This window comes from Anomalospiza imberbis, chromosome 1 (genome assembly GCF_031753505.1).
Source record: "Anomalospiza imberbis isolate Cuckoo-Finch-1a 21T00152 chromosome 1, ASM3175350v1, whole genome shotgun sequence".
In the NCBI taxonomy this organism is placed as follows: Eukaryota; Metazoa; Chordata; class Aves; order Passeriformes; family Viduidae; genus Anomalospiza; species Anomalospiza imberbis.
Window position 1 is genome coordinate 117,298,112 of NC_089681.1, and position 19,966 is coordinate 117,318,077.

The 19,966-nt window shown below is 41.2% G+C and overlaps 1 protein-coding gene across 2 annotated transcripts in view; it reads right to left on the reverse strand.

The window, feature by feature from the left end:
* The window catches only part of PLEKHA8 (pleckstrin homology domain containing A8), a 31,206-nt gene that overhangs the window by 10,891 nt on the left and 349 nt on the right, over positions 1-19,966 (reverse strand). The window contains exons 2-10 of one of the 2 annotated variants that reach the window (XM_068207990.1): positions 10,166-10,282; positions 9,370-9,525; positions 7,548-7,672; positions 5,938-6,096; positions 4,984-5,024; positions 4,134-4,291; positions 1,514-1,673; positions 1,028-1,113; positions 347-405 (exon numbers count right to left, since the gene is read on the reverse strand). In XM_068207990.1, coding sequence (XP_068064091.1) covers positions 347-405; positions 1,028-1,113; positions 1,514-1,673; positions 4,134-4,291; positions 4,984-5,024; positions 5,938-6,096; positions 7,548-7,672; positions 9,370-9,525; positions 10,166-10,282 — 1,061 coding nt within the window. The remainder of the gene's footprint in view (positions 1-346; positions 406-1,027; positions 1,114-1,513; positions 1,674-4,133; positions 4,292-4,983; positions 5,025-5,937; positions 6,097-7,547; positions 7,673-9,369; positions 9,526-10,165; positions 10,283-19,966) is intronic. The other variant, XM_068207997.1, reaches the window with a different exon arrangement.

Here is a 19,966-nt window from a genome sequence, read left to right on the forward strand (position 1 = left end):
TCCATTTGTTTTACAGGTTAAAGTCAACATTGCTAACATCTCATCATGACTTATAACCTATACAGCTCAGGATCAAAGTCATACTCATTAGGTGTAACAGATGTTTTACTTGGCAGTCAATCAAGTATTTTTTAAGTTTGCACACAAGTGGATTTATAAAACACAGCATGTACTGTCAGAACAGAATTAGGGGCATTTCAGAGCTTTAATCTGACAGATGGTAACATTATCAAATATTAAATAGCCTTCCAGTATTGGATCCTACCAGAGAGATTCTTGAGCACTAGTGTCTAAAGTAGATATTTTGTTTAAAAAATGAAAATCAGTGCTAGAAGTAAGTTGTTACCTTGATGTTGCCTACAAAATCCATTTTAACTGGAGCAAAAACAGTTGGTCCCAGCTTGTCTAGGGAAAAAAACAGCCATGTTTAAAAATTGTGTCTTTTTCCAGTTCTCATGCTTTAGTAAAAATAATTTCATTTACTCTTAACAATCCCTCTAAATGGCAGGAAAATACTAAATTAATGACAAACCAATGTTTTTCTCTGGAGTAGAACCAATCCATCTCAGTTGCTACACGTGTTAAAATACTCTGACCTACAGTTTAGAAGTTTTCAAAAGGCTGTGTGCTCACAGGGCCACCACATCCACTAGATGCAGGGGTCAAGCTGGTGGGGGACTGTGCTGGGTGAAGATCAAAGTCTTTGGAAAAATCAAATAGAGAGTACAGCTGATGGTGTGTTGTACTAGACTGTAATGCATCTATGCTGCTTTTTTGAGGGGGAGAAATCACTGTTCCCTACAGACACCTAGATTGCCAAAGAGCTTATATGTGGGTCCTACCTAAATGAGAGTGGATCCTCTTTATGCAAAGGGGTCAGAAACATGTTCTGGTACTAGTCAAACTGATTCTGCTGGTACTGGTTCTACTGTATCACTTAAGTGAAAAAACAAATTGTCCAACCCAACTGCTCCACCTCTGCTGCTGCTAGCAGCAGTCAGGAGTCAGAAGAAAAGAAGCTGCTTACCCAGAACAGGCACAATTGCATAACATGACTCCAGGAACTCCTCTGTTGGTATGCCCTCTTCCTCCCGAAGCTCAATATCACTGAACCTGGTGTCCAGGACAAGGAGAAAATATTGTTACCGTAACGATTCTTTTTATGTAATTTCCAAAAGCAAAATTACATTTCCTGTCCAAGTCATTTGCATAGAGGTAAAATTTATAGACCTGAAACCACCAACATGGCTTTTGTTTTACTACGTTAAAGTAATTGACTGCAGAGAACACACATTGTGTGGTGTGCAAGCAAGGCCTGCAATTACAAACAAGGAAAAACCTTCCACTTAACTCTGTACAGCTAATTTTACAAAAGATACCTTCTTCCAATTACTGTGCTGTAGACAGCCTTGTCAAGTAAATGCAGCTTTACAGACAGAAAAGTCTTAAGAATAAGTCAATTTAAGGCTTAACATTAAGTTGCAATAATCCTTTTAATTGAAATCTGTACTACCTATTGCTCATGACACTGAAAAAGGTAGGAGAATCATTTTCATTTCTTTCTTCCTCACACAGAGTCAATCCACTTAAAGAATTTGTTTCTGACTGTAGCAACTTGTGGGCACCACAGCCTTCTACAGCTTGCAGCTTGTCCTCTCCATCGTCTTTAATGCCTAACATTTATGGGAAACAAAAGAAAAACAAAAAAACCCAGTTACATATACATATTGTTATTTTTTTTATCAAAATGCTTTTCTATTTGAAGGAAGGCACTTGGATATCTGGGTAATGCAAGTCTAAAAGCATCCCTGCCAGCACCACTACTCTCACTGGAGGTTTGGTAGGTGCTTAGACCACATTTCAATCAGTCACCCCCCCACTTCTTTTAATCAGACAGACCAAGCACCAGGCTGCAGTACAGGTGAGCCCACACAACCTCAGCAAGGGCAGTCTCATGAGAAAGAAGAGCACTGAAGAAGCAATTTGGTGCAGCAGGCAGCTGACTCATCTCCTTGAAAGGAAGATTACTTCTCACACGGTTGTAACTTTCCCAGTATTGTTGAAGTGCCACAGTGCATTTTCAAAAACAAAAGAAAAATAGCAACATGTTTACTCCTTCTGATAGATAAGCAAACTGGCTGCTTAGATGGACACTCGTATGGTATCAAAGGCTACTATGTTCTCCCTGATTTCTATATACATCTTTAAAGTTTCCCAGATCCAGGTTCATCCTCCCCACTGTGGTCTATTTTATTTCTTCTTTGGGGCCAAGTACATCTGTTTCATATACAGCACAAGGAAGAAAAAGGAAAGACAAAATCTTTCCTATACATCCCATACATGGCAAGACCTTCTGACCTCATGGAGAGCTTCAGAGAACAAATAAAGAAGCAAAAATTATTCACAGCATCTGCATAATACAATCATAGCGACAGCACATCTTAGTGCCAGACTGTCAAACTACCATCCAGAATTTCCCAGGGAACCTGTCTTTCCTGGAAAGGAATACTTTCAAGTGTCAGTGAGGATTAAAGAGAGACCTGAAGTGGAACTGAGCTTCCGGCTGAAGGGATCAAGCTGCAAGGAACTCTTTTCCTCCAGGCGACAACTGAAAGCAGGCCTACAGCAGTGCCTATTAGTTGCAGAACCACTGAACAAACCTGGTGCTCGATGAAAAGAAAACCCCTCATACCCAGACCAGCCATTCTCTGGCCTCAGACATCACTGACATTCACAAGCAAAGTGTCTCTGTCAAGGAATGACAGAGGTTTGAGTGATGCCACTGATCTGTCCTTCACCAAGTCATATAGGTTGGGAAGTAGAGAAACAGCCCAGGTCTGCAGTGACACCGCAGGACTGCCATGCAAAAACCCTGGGTCCTCTGAAATTTCAAACTCAAACACTGTAAGCCCTAAATGACAGAGAAATTTGCTATGGGACTTAAGTGCTCAAGCACTTTTAAAGACTGACTGCTCTTAAAAAAGGGGAGAGGGAAGAAAAAGTATCTGAGAGAGGGCAGAGCTCTAGGGGTCAGAGGGAGCACCCAGCTACAACTATCAGCAAGACAAAAGCCATGGATTGGCTGGGTCAGCCCATCCTATATGGATGGCCCTGCACATCCTAACTCCACCCCATATTGACAGCAAAACTCTGCAGCTCAAATGTGCATACCCAAAAGGGGATAGCCTTTTCTCTTTCGTGCACAGGAACCACAGAACCAAAATGACACCAAAAACTTGAATTAGTTTGATGTCCTTGCTTTAATGCTGTTTTATGGATATTATGCTAGATGTGTGTGTTATTCTGCAGGGACTTGCCACATTATGTAGTACCAACCCCAAAAATGGGAAAAACTCCAAAGAGAACCCATAAGGACAAAATTACTATCAACATTAACTTGGACTTAAAAACTTCTCCTCACTCACTGACTGCATATTTATGTTTTGGAACAACAGCCAGGCAGAGAAAGCCACTGTTGAAGAACAGCACAGTCCATTCAACAGGATATGCAAAAATCATGTTACATGAATAGTTATCCAAATTAAGTTCAGCAGCCCTTAATACTATAACCACGTTGGAGGGAATTTTATACTGAATTAGTTCAACAGTATTTCACTGAAGTCACACATGAATCTAACTTTTACACTATTGCTAAGATAAAGGAAGAAATAAGATGCTTTTTAGGACACCCTTAGTTGCAGAAAAAGGGTTAATTTTCTGTAAATATTTGTCAGAGTAATCAAGAGTGACTAAAAGTTCAAGCCCTCAGACACGCACACAAAGCTTCCACAGCACCTCCTGACACTGCGGCCCTACATACTAGCAGGGAATAATGTGTCTGCCCACAGTGCATGGAGAACCCAAGCCCTGCCAGGCTTCAATCTGCACCTGAAGAGCCTCAACTTGTCCAAAAAAAAATTTTTGATTTCCTTCTCCATTCAGTCCCAAGTTAGCCATCAACAATGACAGCAGGAGCTATGCTGAAAAAACTTGCAAGAGGCAGTATCAGACTAAAAGACTGATATTCCCTCTCCTGGGAGTCAGGGATCAGCAATCTCACAGGGACCCTACACCTTCCTTAATTTACACCTATAGAATAATAATTCTGGACAAAAGACTGTGCATGTACTTACCTGCTAAATCCTTTGCTACATGATCTTCAACATAAACATCACCAGCCCCCTCATTTGTTTCCAAGTTTAAACATTCCATACTTTTAATAACTGCTTGCTCTTGATGCTTAATTTCTGCTTTTACACAGCCATTTTCACAGGGGTTCAATTCCACCTGCCTGTAGAAAGGGAAAGAATAATACTCAGTGCATAAAGCATTGCTTGGTAAGCTTCCTCCTGTGAACACACAAATAACAAGAGAAAAATAGTTGACAGAAGTTATAGGCTGTCGCAGGCTGCTCTGAGCAAAGAACTTGTCTAAAATAGTAACAAGAATGAGGCAGCTTTTTGCAGCAAAGAGGGAGGATTAAAGACTCAACCTCAGCTTGCACAGTTCAAGTATATTTACAACGATCTTTACTAAAAAGGTACATAATAAAAAAATACAATTACAGAAAAGAAAATTGCAGGCAGGTATTGTAACTTCTAGAATATCCCCTCATTAGTACTTTAAAATATACATCCTTGCCACCTACTCCAGGAATCAGTCTGCTCACCATCAATGATTTTTATGAGCTTATGAAGCGGAACCTAAAATGCAGGAAGGAGCACTGAGGTGGGACATAGTTGGCCGGTGATTGTGCAGTAAGACACCAAGTGGACTGCAGAGAAAAATGAAGGGGAAAGGGCTGATACAGAAGAGACATGAAGTGGATGAGCCAGATCCCTTTGTTTCACCTGCTTCCAAGTAGGCAGCTCAGAGTGACACAATTCTGCCTGCATCCAGTAAGAGTAGAGTAGCAGTAAGGAAAGAACAGACACTACCAAACACAGTTTAGAAAGAGAGTGACAATAAAGATTTCTGTTATACCTTTCTGTTGAGGTGTGACTGGACAAGACAGAGTGCTTTACCTGAAAGATATGGAGGGGGGGAATATTGTTTAAAGCAAGAAGACTCTATTATGCTTCTCAAACTTCACATTTTATTAAATACAAGTTGGTGTCAACAAAAAAAAACCCTCCCTAATTCTCTGACCTGGAGGCAATATACAGACAAATATGAAAACGGTGCTACATTATTTCACTATTACAACATTCTAAAGAAAAAAAAGAAAAAAGAAAAGAAAGAAAATAAAATTTCTTTCAGAAGCTAGTTAGCAAGTGTCAAGTGAGGCACCACACAGCATATGGAAGAGAAACAACACAGTGAGCTTCCTTTGCAATGTTTTCTTTACTTAATCAAAAAGCTTTGAAAAAATAGAAGAAACATGAAGCTAGATATCAGATATGGTGAAGCAATCTCATTATCTCATTTCTCAGATACAGTCATGTATCTACCTTCCTACATAGATCTTAACTTCCTGCTTGCCAGAGATGCTCCAGTTTTCCATACATAGTTATGGATCCAGGAATCAACAAAGTGCCCTTCTCATTAGGAAGCCAAACTCATCAGCTCCCACTGGCATATTAGCACATAACCAACATTGCTGTAGCTTAACAAAGTAATAACTGCTGTGAGCTCCCACATGGACAAACTTGCGGTAGAGCCAAGGTATTTTGAAACACCACTGTATGACTTTCAGGCCCTGAAAGTTAATGTTTAATAACTTTCACCTGTCATTAAAGGTTAAGGGATTGGTCACTGCTTATTGAAAAAAATGGCCCTACCTCACTTGCAAACCACAAGAAATAGCAGAGTATGTCCAGTATAAGACCAGTAGCTATGATATGGGTGAAAAGGCAGTCCTTACTTCTAGAAATGCTACTTTTGACAAAAAGACCCATTAGGATCCCTCTGAGGCTGAGAGAAGATATTGGCCATTACCTTGCTCGTTCTGAGAACTGCTAAATTTGGGGATCCAGGTGGGGTCTGATGCAGTAACTCAGAAGTGAAGGCAGTATTTGCAATCTGCATACATTCTTCAAGAGTCTTCAGGAAAGTGTCACAGGTTGATTTCAACAGAGCTCCCATATCAATCTCACTCTGTGGGAAGAAATCAATTGGAAGAAATGGACTCACCACAGAAGATCCATTTGGAGCAACTTATGTCTGCAAAGCCCACAGCTGCTACAGTTGTGATTTCTGGTTAACATGAATTAAAATTCAATGTGTCAGCTACTCAGAGAACTGGCATCACATATTACTGTGGCTATGTCCCCTTGCAGTATTACCACTCTTTTCAGCCTCTCAGTACAAGCAGCTTAATATGCTTGTGCTTTGAAATCAATGCCTCTTAGTTATCTTATTGGTGTTAGAAGTGCATGAAATACTAAGCCTGAACGTATTCAACAACAGCATTCCAGGAAACACCACTGACAGGAGACAAGAAAAGTAAACAAATTAAAATGAAAAGTAAACAAATTAAATTGATGCAGAATGATCTGCAGATGATAATTTCAAAAACCTCATGAACAAAAAATTATTGGAAATGACAAAAATGCAGAATGAGGTATCACATTGCCTCTTCATCTCTACAAAGTGAGTTATTGTTGCTGAAATGCTTTTAGCAATAAATTTTTGTAGTTAAATGCCAGTAAGATCAAGGAAAGAGAGTCTTCCCCCAGATGCATGAAATATGAGCAGGACAAACACCACATTACAGGTCAACACCTGTAAGCTGCAAGTTCTAACAGTGCCTTTTGGTAATTTTTACACCGCATCAGGCTTCTGCACTGTCTTTTAATTCACCTTAAAGAGTTTATCAGGTATCTTTACAGAGATGGTTTGGACATCAAACCAAAGGTTTGATCAACCTTCAGGTGTTTTGCCTGCTTGTTCTGCATCTGAGGACCCATGTCTCCAGTGGGAGGCATCCTGGAACTCCACACCAGCTTCTCTAGCAAGGGAAGTGCATCCTTCTTCACACATTTCTCTCTCAAAGCAAAAGGCAGATCACTGTCTTTAGGAGATCCCTCTTAAATGAGGCTTCTTTGGTCACCAAGATTTGCAAGGTTTGAAACTTTAACTTAAGTGAGGCAAGCCAAGCAGTTCTTTATATCACTTTTGCTCTTTTTGTGGTCTGCAACATCTCTTGACCTTTTAAGGGTTTTGGATGTGTTTTGCTGAGCAGGATATTAATGACTCAGGACGAAAAATGTGCGCTTCGTGCAAATTATCTTTTTACAAAGGATCTTTTGCTTTTTTTGATCCACTGTAAGCACATGAATCATCTACAGGGATGTTACTGTCTAGATCACAGATCTCAGATCTCATCTCACTACTTGCTAGCCTGACAAAGGACAAGTAATTTGCAACAATATAGTAATACTCCATTTAAACAAGAACTGTTGTGTGAGCACTTTATTTCCCTCAGGTTCTCTGCAAAGGAGGGTGCAACATTAAGTAACTGTGAGTGAATACTACATTGGGTATCCAGAAAAGTTCATGTGCCCAAAACATTACACATGTGATCTATAACAAAAATAAAACTGTACCTCTGGTTCTGACACACCAGAAATGCTGGCTTCCTTGGTTTTATGCACTTGCTGAACAAGGAGGTTACAGTACAGTCTAAGTTCAGACATTTTGGTCTTCAAGGCTTCTGTGTTTTCAGTGAACTCTAAAAGTTAAACAAAAGAAAAGTTAAATTTACTGTATCCAGTGCAAGGCAAGTGCACAACATTTGGTCTTAGGAGGCCTATTAAATAGAAGAAAAGCCCTACATATAATATTTTTGTTTTCACAAAGTAGTTTAAGCTGCAAGTAATAGCATTGTTTAGATAGGGTAGGTAGGAAACACTGGGTATAAAAGATACATTCTGTCTAACAGAAAGGGATTAATTTAATATAGATATCCTTGTATCATGGGATGGATGAGATTGGAAGACACCTTTGGAGACCAGCTAGTCCTACTCCCCTGTTCAAGGAGAGTCAGAGCAAATTACTCAGGCCTAGTCAGGTTTTGAACAGTGCCAAGGATGGAGACTATACAACCTCTTCTGTGCAGCCTTTCAGTGCTCCCTCATCTTCACAACATAAACATTTTTGCTTATATTTCAACTGAGTGGTTTGCATAAAAATTAGTGCATATTTTCTCTTGCTCAGTCAGGGAGAAGACTCTGGCTTCATCATTTTATGCTCTCTCACTAGATATTTCCTTTAATCATCTTAGTGGCCCTTTGCTGGACTCACTCCAGTGTGCCCATATGTTTCTTGTACAGAGAAACAGAGAGTGCAGAATTGAGAAGACTAATCCAGATAAGATTAACAGTCATTCTGAGATTTTTCAGAAGTAATGTTTTTGATATTAGAATCCCTGAATTATAAAATAAATTGTCTGTTAGTAAGACTAACATGGTTTAGTTTTGCAAATACATCACTAGCTTTTCACCCTGTGCTACTGTATGTCACCTTACAGACACAACCTTGTTCTGCTTCTAGGCACTGCACATCAGATCCCCATCTGGGGAAGGACTCTACAGTAGCATCTTCTGCTCAGTTCTGGTTCAGTTTCAACCAGTAGATGCAAAGCCTGGAGATAACACACATAAGGCTAATAAGACAAGCAAATCCTCACCTCAGGGAAAGGAAGTGCTTGCAACCCCCTGCATTTACTCAGGACATTAATAATTTGCTGTTTTCCCATCTTCTGTATAGTCATTGTGCTGAGGTTACACAAGGTTAAGGCATGAGGCCTCACAATGTTCTGTGACTGATGCCACACTTGTAAACAAGAGGGGTTTTCACTAGGGGAGAAAGTGAGATTGCTGGTGAAAGCAAAGTGGTAAGTGAATTAATTTTCATAGCCTGACCACGATCAGATTTAAGTTTCTGAATACTAATAGATTTGGAACCCAGTGTGAACCTTTTCTTAATTGCTGAGGCATTCTCAAAATGCAGAAGACATCCCAATTAGAACATGAAAACATGTGAGGAACTCCAAAGCTGAAGAGACACTGGTGTGAGAGGCTGGGTCATCATATTTAGACAGCTGTACAAGGTGAGGGTCTTACATTCTTGTACTGTCTGCATCACAGTGACCCCTAGCCAGGGCCTATTTACTCATTGTACTTATAGAACCCATCAGCACATGGTTTAGTGTATTTTAAGAAAAAAAAAAAAAAAAAAAAGTTACCAAATCCCTGCCCTGAGAATTAATACCTGAGATTTGTAGTTAATATTCCCACATGTCTTAGCTTTTAGCAGCACCAAAGACCTGAAGCATAGGCTGGACACTGAAGTTGTATGTACATGCACCAGGGAAAGCATGGGGAAATATAAAGCAAACATTATGTGCCAGCAAAAGGGTGTTCTTGCCTTTTTCCTTTTGTGTTCTGCTGTCAGTCAGACAGGCTTTGGCAGTTCCAAGTGCAACCAGCCACTTTTGCCTTTCAACTGCATTTCTTGCCTTCAGATAGAAGTACTGCTCCCCTGGGATTATCAGGTCCATTCGTGTGTTATCTGCAGGATGAACTGAAAGCAACATAGATTTCAGACCAGCCCCCTGGCCCTTCCCAGCCCAACCAAACATCCCAACAGATGTGTTAGTTGGCAGGTCAAACAGTAATGAAAGAGGAGAAATCTATGGTCCCAACTTCCCCCACTGCCATTTTATAACTTCTTTTCTGAGTTAAAGAATAGCAGGACACACATGTCCAGCTATGGAAGACAGTTTTGTGATCAGTATAATCTGAGAGCCTTTATGGAAAGGGCATCCTTTTCTGGCAAGCCTCTCTTTCAAGCTTCCAGCTCTTAACTGAACCTCAAAAATGTGGCAATATGACTGAGCAGACCTAGTACTGAAATTTATTATTCACGCTTCTAGTTTCAGCTCTGTGCTTACGAGGAGTCATTTGAAGCTGTGTGATGTTCCACCACAGCTCATGAAAAGCAGTGACCCACCTGCATGCAGAATACCCACGATATTAGAGACTTGCAGTTCTCTCAACATTTTCAAAATACTATGGTATAAAAGCTTGCATATACATCAAGTTACTGCAAATACATACCAGAGAAATCAAGCTGCCAAATAGCTCTTGCCACCTGAAATCTCATCTTGAATGCAACATTATTGGGCAATCAATGCAGCTGAGTGTTACTGTATTTTAGTTACCTTGAATTTCACAAACAGCCATTTGGATGCTTCCCTTACAACCCTTCCAAGCATCTTCCTGAGAGTCATAATAGGACAGGATGCCACCACAGAGAAGGAACCACCGAGGCTGCCAGCCTGAAAAAAAGAAGTGCATTTCTCAGTTACGCCTCTCCCTGCAATTCCACCATCTCTCTCACTTGAGACTTGATGCAAATATGCCCCCAAAGATTCTCAGTCCCCCTGGAAAACTATACCCTTTTAAGTATTAAGATTTGTGGACAGACTTGGATGTTGTAAACCATAAGCCCTGCTTTCTGACACCCACATGTCTGTTCTGCACACAGGTGGACCACAGCAGCATGTGTCTTGAGATGCCATATGTCATTTTCAGTAGTTTTGCTAACACAGCATCACTGACTCACTCTCTCTTCCAAAACCACCTTCTCAGTTCAGCACCCTTCCACCCTTCAGTTTAGCATTCCTTCCACCACTCCTCAACCCACTTCTTCACTCTTCCCAAAAGCCACCCCAGCTGTCTTGACTTACAAGTCTTCCTCCCTTGAAGGAAGGGTTATCTTGAAAAACAATGTGTAAGAATCTCTTAAAAATCAACAGACGAGCAGAGGCTGATCTGTTGACTGCTGAACATTGTGAATACCATCTTTCAGTGAAGCAGTTTTCAATAGCTCTTGAAACTCCTTGTGCTGCCTACTTAAAACATAGTCTTGAATTACTGACCTGCACTTCTGGATACCTTCCCAGAGAAGAACCAAAACAAGGCTATACCCACACCAGTAGTTCTGGGTGCACTTTTGCTCACCCTGCTGCCCAGCTTTAGAAGTAAATCATGCCTTTTTTTCTACTTTTGGAATCACTACAGCAGTATGAAAAGATAAAACCAAACACACGACCTGACAGCTGCCATTTATGTCTAATTAAAAACAACAAGCTCATTAACTTAAGAAGAAACGAGGCAGCAACGTCACTGGAGGAAAGCAGCTTTCATTTACTGAGCTGCAACAGGCTTCCCTGGCCAGGTCCAATGCATTGAGATTCTGACACTCCCACGTTATGCCAGCCAACCACCTCTGGAAGAAACACTTGGACAAGACCATGTGGGACACATGGCTCTTAGATATTTTGGCAGAGGGTCTTCACTTCTGCTGTTCCCTGAACCAGGGCTCTGCCAACCAGAACTGTGCTGCAGGAGCCCAGGCTGGGCTTGGACTGATATCACATTGGAGGATTGACAGCTCCTTCCAGCTAGAAACTGGTTCCTTAGACATCTGCTGAAACCAAGCACAACACAGTTTAAGATTAGAAAGGCCTAAAGCCTTAGGCTAACAGCAGGAGTATGGTCTGTCTTGCCCCCCCCCACCTTTTTTTTAAATCAATACCACTGCATTCAGTCCTACACAGTTTATAGATTGCTGAACCCTTTGTGGTGGCTGGAAAACAAATTAAACATAAATAGTATTTCATTCCCTTCTAGATCTCTTCCATTATTTCCCAGAAGAATAAAAAAATATCAAAAATCCAAAGTACTCTCAACACTTCTTTACATTATATGAAGGGGGAAAAATCACAGGAATGAGAAACTAAAAAAAAAAAAAATCAGCAAGACTGGTTTCTATTTGTCTTGCCTCCAAAATAAAGCAACTATCCGGCAAGTCACTAGTGATATGTGGGAACTCACAAAAAAAGGAAGTGATTGTTCAGCAGAGAGAAGCAGTTAATTGCTTCAGACACTCAATGGCACAGAACCAATTCTTTAAATAATGCACAGCGCCACAGTCAATACAAGCCTCTAATTCAGTCTGGTGCTCCTGCTGCTGTGCATGAATCATTTCAGCCATGGTCCTACAGCTTAAAATTGCAGCTGATGCTCAACCAAATTGTGTCCCATCCATCAAAGGCTATGCAATCAATTAGCCAACATACAAATCACTCTGCCTCCATCACTTCGGAGGCTGGTTAAAAATATGTTATGAATGAATATATTTTTTGAGACTTTTATTTGGTTGGTTGTTTTGGTTCTGGGTCTTGGTGTTTTTTGTGGGGAACAGAGTAACTATCTGTATTCCTTTGCAGAAGCCAACTCTTCTTTAATTATTAGATACATATTAAAAAAAAATTGTGATAGACAATTTTTACCTAGGACAATATATATTTTAAGAACAGAATTGTTACACTAAGAAAAGCACATTTTTGTAAAAGGAAAACAATTTAAAAAAACCTCACAGCAAGGTTCTGTCAGAAGATGCACTAACCACCTGGTACTCACTGACACTGAGTCAGCAGCCATGGGAAGGTTATCCTAAACAACCAGCTAAAAATAGCATGTGGCTGACAAATCATGGGCACAGCTCAGGCATACAATCTTTAATTACAGGAGCTTCACTTTTGCAGACAAGTGAAGAATGGAGGAATGAAAAAAAACCAGAACAAAAACCAAAGCAGCAAAAAGATACTTAGGCACTTCCAATAACACAAATCTAGGGTTTATTCAGTGTTATTTGCCTCCTATAAATTGCCATAGGAATACTGCAATTTTTGGAACTGAGCATTCAGATTTCACCTGATATGGAAAGGTAAAGCTGAACCTTTTAAGGTCTGACTGGTGCCAGCATTAAAACAACTTTGAAGAAGAATTTAAGTCCATTATACTGGTGGTGCACAGGCAGGAAAAAATACAGCTTGTACTTCCAACATCTCATTTTAGAGGCACAGTACCATTAACAGTAAAAATTGACCTTGGTGGGAAGGGTATGTACAAAAGAATCCCCAATAAAGCACAAAAAAAAGTGATTAGTAGCTTAAAGTCTCAGCCACAGAAGAGAGGGGAGATATTCCAGATGACTTCACAGGCACTGGTTAAAGTACATATTGCACTCCTGTGTGAAACTTACAGTTAGTGCCTGCAGTACCTGGAAGATCTGATATTGTCCACTACAAAACCAGATATTTAAGCAGTCTGTGCCTACTAAGGATTCATTACTTCTCGAGAAGTTTCCACAGAAAGAAAGATCTGCCTACTTCCATCATTACACTTTAGGAAATCTGGATGTAGCTATCACTGAGCAAACTTGACATTTCTTGATAACACAGTTGAAATTTGGACATAATTCAAACTTTAATGTTATACAACTCAGATTCCAGACAACATTCCTTCCAAAGTGCCAAGCCTGAAGAAAAAAAAATCAAAACCAACATTTGAAGACACGTAGATCATGTCAGGCATCTAAAAAGTCAGGCCGTCTCGGAGAATTACACACTCAAGAAGTCAAATTGATGACCTGGAAAACAAGCTGCAATTAAGAGATGCCACTTCCACCTGCATTTCTAAAATGCATAAAACCCAGACATGCAGATTTTTATTACTGTTTGCTTTCCATGAGAATTATGTAACACTTTAGGCTTATTAATTTCTTGAGCTTCAGAATAAGTTTTTGTAAAACTTTTACAATAGATAGTCCTTGGAATCTTTGACCCTAATCCAGACTTTAACTGCAGATAGGAGATAATTATGAGCTTTCCATGTTACAACACCTGTCTAATAGGAGGAGTTAAAGCCACCATCACCTCCCTACTGCTTATAACAAGGGCAAGATCCAAGACTTAGATGCAGGTAGCATAGCAGGACAGATCACTGTTTTTCTGTGCAGGGTCACAAAAAAGTCCCAGAGTGGCTGCCCTGATAGTCAGAGCCATCTCACAGTGAGAATGAGCAATATCCATCATTTCATCCCACCCTGAGCAAATGTAAACTGTGCCATGTGCTCACCATCCCATCATCTCCAGCTTTATCTCCCAAGGGCAAAAGCACCACATCATCTGCCCAGGGCTGTGTCAGTGACTGATAGCTAGACAAGAACTGCTGAAAACTCAGCTCTAGCAGGGCAAAGTCAACCAGGTTTCTAGTCAGAGAAAGCAATTAGCAAGAAAGGATCTTACACAGATCAAACATCACACTTTCCCCCTATTTTCTCATTCAAGGAACAGAAGCAAAAGATTATCCTGACATAAGCATTTTGCACTCAAAACTGGTGCCTGCTTTTTCTATACAGCCTCCTAAGGCTACCCAGTATTTTGGGAAAGGCAATCCCAGCACAGGAACACATTTTGCAGCCTTAATTCTATAGCAGAACAATTTGACAGGATAAAAATCCAGTGTGTGTCCATGAGGGACAGCAGAAAGGCAGACAAGACTGTGTAACAATCTATGCTTCTTCTGTGAGCTATTATCCTGTCACGTAGAGAACAGCTTCTGGAAATGCCCATATTGCAATTTTACTCTGATTATGTGCATAACAACAGCAGGAATCAATACAAAAAGCCCCTAAAGGTAATGAAGATCAAATATTTAGCACCTTAACAATGGTATCACTTTTTAAAGCACTCACTCGAGGGACACTAGAGGTTCAAGTGAAGGAAGCAACAGCTGTAACAGGCTTTAACACAATGACCTTCTCCCAAACTATTTTTCTTACAGGGATTCCATGAAGTCCATTTTTGTTTCAATCACAACTGTTAGGGCAATGTTAGCAGCATTGAAAAAGCATCATCACAGGGCAACTGGGTTTGTTTGCAAACTATTTTATGGCAGTGACCAGCCAAGGCACAGAGAGCACAATGTACCAGTCAGGCATTTTTGAAAGGGATGCAGTGAAAGGATGAAGGGCAGAGAGGGGATCATGGTAGAGGCAGAAGTTCAATAACACAGGCCCACTGCTCAGACACTAATTCAAGTAATACAAAGCTCCTGGGAGTTTTCCTCTTCTGTTTATACTTCCCAGCCCCAGCAAACAAGCTGCTTCTCTCTCTGACCCCTGGGGTGGTTATCAGGCCAGACTAAGTTAACACAGTGAATTTATGTAAGCACATACAGATACCACATGATGGTATCTCTTCACCATCAGTCTACCACACCTTTGGTTTTTGTCCTACCCAGCCATTCCATGTGATCACTTACTTCAGTGCAGAGGGACTGAATGCAGAGGCACCAGTACTGCAGCATACCTGGCAGGGAATGCTGCACCATGGAGGCTCTGCAGCACTGCTCTAACACTTACAGAGGAGAGAGGGGACACCAATTTCCATTCCTGCAGCCTCGTCAAACTTTTCTACTGTGAGCACATTACATAATTCTAAAAAGGTTGGACAAAAGCAAGATTGCTGCATGAAGAAATACAGAGGGAAAGGGAATAAAATCATGAGAAAGGTCAAATCACACTAAGACAATTAAGCAAAATCCAAAGAGAATTAACTAACAGTCCCTGAAGTATACTGCATGAAAAGTCTCATCTAGCCAGAACTGGCTGAGAGTCAGGCATTCATGTAAACCAACACCTGGATCCTGAGAGCAGCCACAGCCAGTAATAGAAGGCAGACCATTGCCCTGAAGGCAACAGAAACCTCAGCTGTCTAGGTCCACCTCCACAAAAACCAGACTTCTAATTTTATACAAACAGAACTTGGACTATACCCAGAGGCTAAAATGAAGGGGAAAATTATAAAAGGCTTTTTAGAACCAAATCTTTATCTAAGTGTGAAGTTTTTGATTAATTCCTCCACGTCTGGAAAGAGAGGAGTTATTTCCAGAGCTTGGTATGAGCTGGAATGATATGTGTCTCTCATCCTAAAAGGTCAGATTCCTTAAACTCACAGAGACTTGCTCTAAGCAGTATCATGTGCATCCAGATCCAAGATACAAGAACTAATTCTTTCTCACATTTTCTTGAGCTCTACCCCCAAGTTTATTAAGGAATTCCGAATCATTAGAGTCAAGAGTAATTTAAAGTCTTATGTGAAAGCTGACATATACTGCTTGGTATTGGCTCTTGGTATCTTGGGATAAACTGAAAAGAATCCAAAGTACAATAAACTGAATGGGGATGATTACATACAGGTAGATGGGGAGAGCTAACTGAAGTATGCAGCACAATGCAGCATCACTGGTGATGGCATGAAGGTGAGTCTATCATGCCTTGAGGATGATGAATTACTTAGGGTTAGAATTGCTCAGCACAAACAAGGAAGTGAATATTTAAATATCAGGAAAAGCTTAGCTTTGTAAAGGAAAGTGATCAAAGTCATTTTATGGAGCATGTAACAAATACCAGGTAAGCCAGTGGAATAAGTCATCATTTTTCATCTAATGATGAAGTTGCCTTTGAACCCCACAGCCAAGAGATGATCCATACCACTTCTTCCAGTTAGCAGCAATCCTGCCTGTGGCCAGCAATCCCAGGTAGGATGTGTGCCAACACTGAAGATATTAACTGATTTTCAGCAGAAAGAAAAAAATAAACTTGCAAGTGCCAAGCTCTCACACACACTACTGAAGGGAGGTACTCCCCAACTCCATGCGGTCTCCCAGCAATATACTCATTCTATAAACCTGATGAGAAAAAAATCATCAATGCCTTTTACAAGGCAAACTCCAAAGACTAAATCAATTTATTTTATTAATCAGAAGTTATGCTCAAAGAGCATGCATTGCAGGTTAAGTTCAGAGAGTCCCACGGGAGGCAGTTTCCAAGCAGCAAAGAGCAGCCTTCACGTGTAGTTCAGCCCTGCTCTGTCCTTTCTCTAGCCTGCCAGCAGCATTCCCCAGCTGGAGATCAGTCACGCTATGACACTGCAGCCAGGATCTGCCTTTGATGCTGCCCACATCAGAATGGTCTGTGCTCAGCCAGGACTGCAGGCAGTGACCGAGGAGCTATAGGGAAGGCACATGGTGACACTTTTATCATTCCAACTGCTTACTACAGTAAGTGGTACTGAAACAATAGTTACACACCCATCCCCAGCCCCCACCAAGCAAAGCTAACATCAGATAGAGACTTTTGGCAAAGGATGAAATCTAGGAATTTTTTAAGATCACGTTACATGCTTTGACTATAAGCTTAGCTGAGGCTAACTTAATGCCTGCGTGATTTATGTCACCCTGCTCTGGATTCTGAGGATTAATAATTTGAAGTTTGCACATGCATTATATATTTGCCCAAGAGAAAAAGTGCTGTCTCACTTTATATGATGATAATTCAGCTTGCAAAGTTCCCTGCTTTCTTAAGGTTTTAACCAGTTTAGTGGGGGAAGCATAGACAAGAGCAAGCAAAAGACACACACTACAAACACAAGATCCCAACGGATTTTCACAGGCTAGAACTTTGTGAATGTTTTCTGATGCAAAGTTGCCACACTTCACTTAAACAAAAGTAACACACTGAGAAATCACTATCTGCATTAGGGGACAGAAAACCACTAAAAATCTCAGTTTTGTAAACTCAAGAGATTTCCAAGTTAGCACTGGAAACCCTACATATAGAAACCACAATGTGACTGCAGGATCAACACCAGAGGAAAAACCCTACCTCCACACAGAAACCAGGTAATATTGATTTGATTTATTCTAATCTATATAAAGCAAACAAGTGCATTTATTACAAACAAGATAACTTGTTTAAGCAGTAAGGCAAACTGATCTGTCTTTCAATTGGTGGCAATCATGGTATGCTTTCTGTGCCCTTTACCTGCAGAAAACCAAAACTGTTTCCCATTTCTGAAACGTTCTTGCTGTCAATAACTATGTAAATTGCAACACAGATCTAGCTCCGGGCCCAAGAGCTGGGAGGAAATGGGTTGATGTGGACTTGACCTCTCATGAATGCAATGACATAAGACATTACGAAATCAAAATTCCCAGAAAAGACTCAATTACCAACAAACTCACATCAGCTCCTCTCTCACAGCAAGAAGGAAAAGCAGTTCTTTTCTACAGTTTGGTGCTTGTTCTTTTTTAAATGTTCTATCTCTTCTCTGACTGTGAGGGGTCCTCCTCATCCTGAGGTACATCAGCACTGTTTTATTAGCACAGGCACACACCAACACAGAAGGATAACACACAATTTCCCTAATTTTTGCATGCATCATTTACACTGTACTGCACCTGATTCATCCACCTTGAGCAACAGGAAAAGAAAGCATACTGGGGGCAGAATACTGGCAGAAATGCTGTTCTGGATGACCTGTTGAACCTTCTTACTTCCACGAATCTCTGAAAGGAGGTTTTCCTGTCTCTCACTCTCCAGCTCTTTGTTATTTGCTACAACGAACACCACATTCCAGAATGAATTTTTTTTTTTTTTGCATTTCTGCATAAATGTATAACTTAATGGTCTCAGGGCAGGAAGTCTTCATTTTATGGCAAAAGAACGCGCTAGTATGTAAAGACAGTTTGCAGAACAGGAAATTTACTGTTCTCAAACACACCATGGGCCCTCTACAACCTAAGAAAAGTCACAGAGTGACCTTGACCACCACACTTATTAGAAGTCAAGTTTCAACCAAGAAACCAGAAGGATGCTTCAATCTTCCATCACAGATTTTCTCTGTGCTGACAGCAAAACCTCTCCTAGTTTTCAGCCAGTACAAATCTTACATATGCAAGGGAAGTTTTCCTTCAGTCTGCATTCACTTGACTGAGGTTTGCAAAGCATCATCCTTCTTCATAAAGGGTCATTTGATTGGAACTGCTTATCAATGTGGCTAAAAAAGAAAACTTAATTTTGATGAAAACAGAATACTTCTTAGTCTTCATCTTACCATCAAAACAGAAGACCAGTTGATCCTACCACAGGCACACTCAGGCGCTAAAATGTCAAATGCCAGTCAGCTATATACAACATGCATTGCTTCCCACAGACACGCATTCCCAGGTCTCATGGCATGAAACCAAGCACAAGGGTTCCAGACACACCCCAGCATCTCAGCAATGCAAAGAAAAACATGTAAAACTTTCGATCAGCTGAACCATAGGTCGTGTTAGTATGAGGAAAGGACTAGTATCAGTACCACAGCTCTGCAATTCACATGAAAAAGGCAAGCATGGCTGCTCCTACTGCCACTTCATAATTCAAGAGCATTCACAAATAATTAACAACAAAAGGAAAAAAATCTATGTCTTTTCACTGAGACCTGACAAATTTTGAGTCCCATCTCAGAACACCTACTGCCTAAAGGGGAAATGTCACAGCAATCTTCTAGCACAGCAATAAATCCAGCCTCGTGCACCAATGCTGCCCCCCCCATCCCTACCACATGAATTCAACACTCGCTTGTGCTTCTGCATTTCTTTGTTTAATTTTGATTTCCTACACTTTCCCAGCTAACCAGAGTGGTGCAGCTGTCCCAGCCTCTCGGGAAAAAGCAAGGCGGCAGCCCTTGTACATGCACTACTGAGCAACACTCGCACCTGGCAATGTCAAGGTGGTCGTGGTTACTTCTCTCTGACCTTTAAGTATCCAAACCGTTCCCACAACCCGCAGAGAGGTTTGCACCTGGCAAGACCCCATCCACAGCCCCAGATCGCACGCCTCTGCCTCACCCGACTCCAAGGCGTCCGGCAGTGGACATCCCATGGGAACACAGAGGGCTTCTGACCCCACCACCTTTAACCTCTGCTGAGCAAACTCTGGCCACACACGGCTGCTTCCAACCTGCCATGAAAATCAAGCCTTCCGTGGCACGGGAACACCCGAAGAATTAAAATCTGGGCCTTGAGCTAGCCGGACAGCCCCCCCTCCACCTTTTTTCTCGTCGTTTTGGTTTTTTGCATGCCTTCTCATCCGAATCCCCCAGGCGAGACTGTATGGCAACACGTTTTTCTCCCAGCTCTGGGAATGCCCCGAATCCCCGACTCGCCTCAATAAAAGTTCCACGGGGGTGTGTGGAGACCGGGGAAGTTCGCTGTTCGAGCTGTGACCCAGAGCATCCAAACTAGCCCAAACCCCAGCCCACGACCCCGGACGGGCGCTG